We start from the raw sequence: 8069 nt of genomic DNA, 5'->3' as shown, positions 1-8069 counted from the left end.
AATAAGACCATCTTTTCCTGGCTTAGATACTGATACAAGAATTTATAGTAGTTCCATAATAAAATTTATATTCTGTACCAAATGTCTGTTTTCTAATCACATTTACCTGTAATATCTTTGATAATAGCATAAATGAGGATCAGTGCGAAAAGTCCATCCTCAAACACCAGAGACACAATGGTTGGATCAGAACAAAGCCACCATGCACCTGCTCTTCCATATTCCTTCCCTAACCAATTAAACATAGTCTGTAATTATTTTCATTTCCAGCATAATCAATTAAAAGAGCTAGTTTCCCACCCTTGAAAAGCTGACAGTGCTGCTCCTCTATATAATGCTGCATCAAGGGAAGATTTATGGCTAAAATTTGCAGATGCATCTCCATAACTTTCAGAAGAAAGGAGCTTCTGATATTTTTGCTTTGTAGAAGAACGTAAGATGCTCTCACTAGTATGTCAGAAATAACAGGACTTCTGTTTTTCTTTTTTGCTTTTGCTGAAGGCAACCCATTGTATAGCTTTTATGTTTCTTTAAAGGGAGTATTTACCCTAGCCAGTTTGTGCTATTTTCTGTAGTGCAAATGTATTTACTTTACTTCATCCATTCGCTTTATAGTGCATTTGTTAGCAAAGTGGTCTAGTGACTGCCAAAGTAGCATTACAGTAGGGTATGAGTGATGTTGTAAGCTGTGATGGTCCAGAAATTATGCAAGAGGCAAGGATTTTTTAGGTTTATATCTTTTATTGGACTAACTATATAGTTGAGGTAAAGTTAGACAAGCTTTCCAATGTAAGATGTTCTTTCTCAAGTCTCTGGTTGAAGCCAGGCACACCAAATTAAGTACAGCATAGGGGAGGTGCTAAAAAAAATTCTCTTGTGTAACAAACACAATTAGCCAAAGAAAAACAGCTAAGTCCTGGGAGATCAAGACCTATCACAAGGAGGAATGGGGAGGAGGGGCATCAGTCTCACCTTCCTTGTGTGGAAACTATTCAGGAGTTGGATAAATTATAATGGGCCATACATCCAATATCAGTGTTTAGTCCTTGGTTCTTAGTTTCCAACCATCTTATTAATCTTTTGTTCCCAAGTTTGCCTTTTAAAGGTGTTAGATAGATTTCTCTTCAGCATTAGGATAGTGAGGTTAGAGACAGGCTGTTTTGTGAGAAATTTGCTCCCAATGTTCAGTATAGCCTCCATTCTTTATATTTTTCTTGTCAGTCCATTCTCTTACACGGTCGCTGTTTAGTTTTGCCCACATAGTTGCTATGATGGCATGTGGTGCGTTGGATAAGGTATATCACTTTTTGGGAAAGGAACCATAGATTCTGGTTTCTTTATAGAGGGTCTTGATAGTAGTGGCAGTGGAGATGTGTTGACAGGGTAAGCATTTCTTGCCAAGGCAAGGCTCTGTTCCACTTGATATCTGTTGGAGAGTTTGCTTCTGATTATAAGTGGAGTGGATGTTTGAAAACCAGGAGTGGAGGGGTGAGGAATATTTCTCTGAAGGTCTAATATTTGTCCAGTATTGGTTATAGTTGCTTGGTGATTCTTCTGATTGGTTCCAGGGGGGTACAGTCACAGGTGGTTTTCTTTTTGTATTGCAACAGGTTACTGCAGGGTCACTACGCAAAAGAATGAACTCTCAGAAAAAATTAAAAGGATGGAGGCGTACACTCACCATTAGGAGCACATTTCTCCAAGGGAAGGCTGTGTTCCACTTGATGTCAGTTGGGCAATAGAGAGTTTCTTCTGGTGATGAGTTGGCAAGGTTGGGGACCTGAGGAAGAATGCTTTAGGCTGGAAAGCTTGTCTAACTTTATCCCAACTACATAGTTGGTCCAATAAGATATCACCTCAAGAAATCCTTGCCTCGCGAAAGGTAACAAAGACATGACCAGGTTTGAGATTGTTTTTGAAGTACAGTAAAAAACTCATACATTGAAGTGCTATGAAAAATAGATCATTGTTGCCTTCTTTGGATCACATCACATATATGATATAAAATCATGCAGTTTCTGGGCAGCCAGAACTCCCACTGAAATCAGTGCATTTTTGGTGCATAAAGATGGCAGAATCAGGCTCTTTGTCAAAAAAAGCTGAGAACCCCAAGCCCTACTATCACCATACTTTCACTTCAGTGGGACTTCCATGACTATTAATGAAGAGTGTGCCTGCAATGTTGTCTTAATTTTATGTTCAGAGAGTCATTTTTGTCCAAACTTTGTGTCCTCACATAACACTGAAGAATACAGGTGCTTTGAACCTGTGCTTGCTTACATAGCTGCAGTTATGGATTCAAGCCCCAAATGTGGATTAGCTCAACTGGAACTAACTTACTTTGCAGTGAACACATGCAAGAGATTACTCAGGTGCTGACAGTTGTCCAGTGCCCTTTCCATGATTTCTCCTAAGGGACGGACAAATCCTCCCAGAGTTTTCTTGGAAAGAAACTTCATGTGTTTCAGTGCAAAGAACCACAGGATTTAACACGTACATGGATGAGTGTAGGAAGAATAAAGACACGATGTGAGTAGGGCTCTGCTATAGAAACACCTAAGGCCAGATTCTGTTCCATCTAACGTAAGTGGACTTATGTGCCTGAGTGCAATTTCACTGTGCCTTACTCCAATCCTTGGGAAACAGTTAATGCAGTAGGTAGGTAGGTTCTCCTTGTAAGGAGCACATAAGAGGCCTTGGGCAACCTTGTGTAGAGACAGATTTACAAGACCAGATTCCTTCTTTTTTGTTGATTTAAACAGGATATCATTAACTAAAGTGTTTGACCACAGTAACACAAAGTACCTGAAACCCATTACCATAACAAATAACACTCATTGTCAAGACTCAAACCCTAACTGAGAACCTTTGAAAGGCCATCCTAGTTAAAGAGTTGTTAAGTGTTACCATAAATTCTTCACTTCATTGGGGCTGTCTTCATGATCAACCCCTTTCTTTAACATACACCCAATCGAACTGTAGATAGATGTATGTAATTAATGTTTGCGTATGTGTGATTTTAAACCCGGAGAGAATGAAAGAGGGGAATAACAGACCTGAGTGTTTGAGGGAACTGAACAGCTAACAAGAACTCAAGTCTTTGGAGTCCAGCCTATACCCATCCTACCATGCATGAGAATATTTTTGTATTTCCATTGCCTAATCTGCTAGTTAAATTTTTAATTTAAATTTAAATCATTTAAATGTTTTAATTTTCTAATCAAGTGATTCTCTTGAGAAGAGATGGACACGTTCTTTCTTTGTTCCAGGTCCTGAAAAGAAGGCAGTTGGCAGGAATTAACACACATCAGTTTCCTGACCTCTGGGTTAAACACAAACAAGACTGTGGAACAGTCAATGTAGAAATCCCTACCAAAAGTCAACTTCTCCTTCAAAAAACAATACAAATTGTCACCAGAGGCAGAATCAGGAATCAGAGGTCAAAGTGCATCTGGAAAAACAAAGAATTATTAAGAAAACAGTTAGCAAAACTAATTCCTCTATTTGTACAGTAAAGAAAGCAGATTGGAAATCCTGGAGATTTGTGATGGATTTCAAAGTTCTTAATAAACACACACATTGTTAGCTCCTGTTGTAGCCTCATACCAGTATTTGATTTAAAGGATTACCAGGGAGAAATTTTTTTTTATACTTTTGATGTTGGAAATGGCTATTGGTCACTCCCAGTCCAGGAGCAAGACCAGTGGAAGTTAGCATTTACTTGCCAAGGAATTTAATATACTTACACTAAAATGCCACAAGGATGGAATAACAGTCCAGCTAGGTTTCACAGAGGTTGTGACTGATAGCTTACAAGATTTATTAGATACTGGGAATGTATTTGCTTATGTAGATGACATTTGTGTAGCAACTGAAACAGAGTAAGATCATTTTGAAATAGTGTAGCAGTTGTTTAAAACATTGCAAGAAGCAGGTGTGAAATTAAGTGGTAAAAAGGTACAAATTGCTCAATCTGAAGAACAATATTTGGGAATTACTTTGAGAAAAGAAAGAACTCAAATTGGGCTCAATCCATTTTAGAAATCTTTTAATCAAGAAAGAAAACCAAATACAGGTGTTGCTCTATCTAATCAGTTCTGTATCTGGAGACTTCCATAGAAAAACAACCGTTGCTATACTGGTACTTGAAAATATGGCAATAATTGACTGGCCTTCACTTTTACCAGATGTAAAAAACTTCAACCATGTTTCTACATTAAGAAGATGGTACAAGACTATGAATGGATTAAATGCATTGAATTCAATATGTTCAGTGTTTTTAAAACCAGACTGTCGTTAAACACAATAACCAAAAGATTAAAGAAATTGTAAATACTCTCAAAGCTGATGCCAAAGTTAGCTGGTTGGGAAAGCCTATTGGGATATGCCTCTGCTGCTACAAGTGTATTAAACTTAATTCAGGGATAAAGGTTGTAGCCATGTTGGTCTAAAAATACAAGCAGTTAGTGTGGTAGAGGCATTATCTTTTATTAGGCCAACTAGACAGGTGCAAAAAAATGTCTTTATTTGCAAGCTTTCAGGCTCACGCACCTTTCCTCAGGCAAAAGAGAATGCAAAGATTGTAACATTTCTCTCAGGTAGAAGTGGAAATTCATATTGTACAAGAGAGCTGGAGGGTGGTGTAAATTCTCCTGGCTGGAAAAGTTAATGCTACATCCATTGCTGCAAGTCTTGTGTTTCAAACTGTAGTTTTAGTTAGTATGATTGTAGTGTGTGTTTGTACAAGAAAACAGCAAAACCAAATAATCCATATGAACAGAACCTTCTTGGAGGCTTACACTAATAAGAGTGCTTTGAGATTGTAAGTCCCAAAGAAGGCAGGAAGTCAGTGATGGGGATGATTCTTTATAAGGCAAGAACACTCTGGGCAAGGCAAGAACACCTTTAAGAAAACAATACTTTGTTTCCTTTCCTGACTACCTAAACCAGGCCTTATTGCTAGAAGATAAGATATTCCATGATGGGTAACCAGGAAAGTGAAAATTATTTGGTTAGACAAGGTTCTTTGTGTAAATGTGATATCTTATATTAGACCAACTAAATACAGGCAACCCTCACCATTCACAGGGGATACGTTCTTGTATCCCCTGCAAAAAGGTGAAATCTGCAAATAAGGCACTGCATCCATGAATGCGGTCTGTATTCATGAACTCAGTGCCCCTGGCAGCTGAGGGGAGGGCACAGCTGCTCTGGTGACGGCGGGAGCCCAGCAGTGGTGGCGGGAACCTGGCAGCGGCAAACACAGAGCTCCCAAAGAGCTCCTTAAAGTGTATTTAAGAAGGAGGTTCGGCATTTGCGAATATTTGAAACCACGAATGCCAAACCCGCGAATAGTGAGGGTTTCCTGTAGTTGGAAAATTTGCTTTTTGCAAGCTTTAGGGCACAAATTATTAGGCTATAAATGTTAACCTCCTACCTGAAATCCCCTTCAATTCTGTTGAGTTATCAAGAGGCTGGTGAATATAGGAACACATTGGAAGCCTTGGCATAAGTGCCTCCATCTACATCCTCCAGACAGGCTTCCAAGGCCAGATTCCATGTTTTGCTGATGTAAACAGGAAAGGACTAAATGTTTTCAATTACCATAGAGAATAGCACTCATTGCCAAGACTCAAAACCTAACTGAGAACCTCTGAAAGGTAATCCTACTTAAACAGTTGTTAAGTGTTTATCATAAATTCTTCACTTAGTTGGGGGATGGGATTTTTCATGATCAGCTCCTTTCTTTAACATATCTCTAATTAAACTGGAGATAGATGTATGTCATGAATGACTGTAGCTATGATTGTAAACCTGAGGAGGATGGAAGAGAGGAGTAATAGCCCCTCTAATGATTGGGGGAACTGAAAAGTTAACAAGAGCTCAGAGTTCCTGGGTTCCAGGCATAAGTATGTTTTTGCATTTCTATTGTCTGATCTGAATCCTAGTTAAACTTATGCTTAGCTTTCCAATTAAGTGATTCTCTTGAGAAGAGACTTGCCTGCTCTCCCTGTTCCAGGGACCCATCCAACAAAGTAAGCTACATTTGTTCCGATTTGGGGATAGATACCTCTTCACTCCTCCTTCTCGCTACCTCTCTGGCTAGGGATAGTGATTGGAAACCTGTTCAGATCTGTAACACAGAAGTTCAGTGCACATAAGCCACTTTCAAAATGTCTGAAACCAGTTTAAGATAAATCTGGGTGGATGTAGCATCAGATTTAACTGATTTAGGTTAAATCAGTTTATTGAACTTCTGACCCAGATTCCCTACAGATTCAAGTTAACTCACAGTCCCCCAACATCCCAGGATGCTTTGCACCTCTCCCACAAACCACCCTTGCAGGGTGGGCGGGCTAGCCTTGGCCTAAGCTGTCTGCTCCAGCTGAGCAGGGAGTCATGCTCTAGTGCCCCCCCAGCTTCTGGTCTGGGCTACTGCAGGCATGTGACTGCATTTCCAGAATCAAATAGTGAATGTCTGTTCACCTGCTTACTGGTTTAATCTACTCAGTTTAGACAAACCAGCAAACACTTAATCGATTCAGTGTTGGGCTTTTTGACTGTTTGTACTTAGCCCCTGTGACTCAGGTAAGATGATGGTGTGTTAAAAAAGCAGATGCATTAATGGATTTTCAGGACCTCAACAGGGTGATCAAGAAAAAAAATCAGATGCAACAATTCCTCGCAAAAAAAACAGCTTTAGCCTTTACCAGGATGGAATTTGAAATCCAAATTATGTTTTTCTTTTCATTAAGTATTTTTTTTTTATAAACCTATATAAGTTGGTGCTTCTGCAATGTATCCTTGCTGCTTCAGCAGTGTATTCTTCCTAGCCACTCACTGCAGTAAGCGGGCACTGCTTCCTATTAGACAGAGAAAACCCACAGGTTATTGTATGATATTAAACCCTAAAATGATTGATCATCTTTAGTTTTTCAGAGGCAGAGTAGTTATTGGGGTTTTTTTTAACAGGTGATTGTAATGCAGGAAACATTTTCTAGTCCACCGTGGGGATATTATGTAGCTTAAATAATGAGCACAGATAGCAGAAGGCTGGATTGCCTTGTTTTCCTTACATATAAAAACAATTGCTTAAGTGACTTCCCAAGTGGATTCTACTCTTGGTGTGCATGACCAGGTTTGGTTGGCCAGCAGCATGTTGGGACTGCAACCCTACCCAATGACATTCCTAACAAACATACCCAATTTCATATGTGAAACACAAATACTTGCACAGAGAAGCAAGTATGTTGTCCGATTCTGCAACAGTTCCTACTAAAGACATGTAGACAAAGGAGCCCTCCTAAGAAAGAAAGCCAAACTTTTGTTCTGATTTAATAGAAGCATAACATTCATATTAGCTCTCTTCCCATGGCAAAGGATGCTAGGAATTCCATGAATTAGATAAGGAAGCTACATAAGCACATAAATCCTGTGTGTAACACCTCAGAAGTGCCACACAGTGGAACCATCTTTTTAATCATGCTATAACAAATCAACCGGCAAACATTTGAGTAATACTGCAGCACTTTTCGATATCTATGTTAAAAGAAAGATACACGTTTTTGAGATGTGGAGCATGAAATACTTCACTCAGCCACAATTCTTTTCCTGCCGTCTCAAACATCAAGAACTCCATTCATGCAAACATGGTGGACATGCAGCAAATCTGATGATAGAACCCAGACAAGTTATTTAGATGAGAATATTTGTAGGCAAACTTGGACAGCCTATAAACCCAGCTCTGCCAAAACCAGAAATCCAGTATAATGTAAGGTAAAGCTGTTGAATATTTCGGCTGCCCACCGCACAGGCCACACCCTAGAGGGGGACATTCCCCTGCTGTGCGGCTCCTCCCCATGGTATAACACAACACACCCCACCCTCCTCACTCCCAGGGGCAGAGCCAGAAAGTGGAAACGGGAGGGAGGGGAAGCCTGGAGAATACAACAGCAGCATGAGTGGTGGGAGGAGCAGCAGCCTGGCAAAAGCCTGCAGGTCAGGCATTAACTTGCAGGCCACGTGGTCCACGGCTGCCAGCTGGACAGCCCAGATATCAGCCTTGCATG

The 8069-nt window shown here is 40.0% G+C and overlaps 1 protein-coding gene across 1 annotated transcript in view; it reads right to left on the bottom strand.

Annotated features, from left to right (window-relative positions):
- EBPL (EBP like) overlaps positions 1-7639 on the bottom strand; it is a 13802-nt gene extending 6163 nt beyond the window's left edge. The window contains 3 exon segments of the mRNA XM_006039441.2: positions 107-229; positions 7234-7303; positions 7589-7639. Of these exon segments, the coding sequence (XP_006039503.1) occupies positions 107-229; positions 7234-7303; positions 7589-7639 (244 nt within the window).
- Positions 7640-8069: the final 430 nt, after the last annotated feature.

Source organism: Alligator sinensis, unplaced genomic scaffold (assembly GCF_000455745.1).
Source record: "Alligator sinensis unplaced genomic scaffold, ASM45574v1 scaffold1681_1, whole genome shotgun sequence".
Lineage (NCBI taxonomy): Eukaryota > Metazoa > Chordata > Crocodylia > Alligatoridae > Alligator > Alligator sinensis.
The sequence above is the reverse complement of the archived record's forward strand: the minus strand, read 5'-3'. Positions and strand labels throughout refer to the sequence as shown.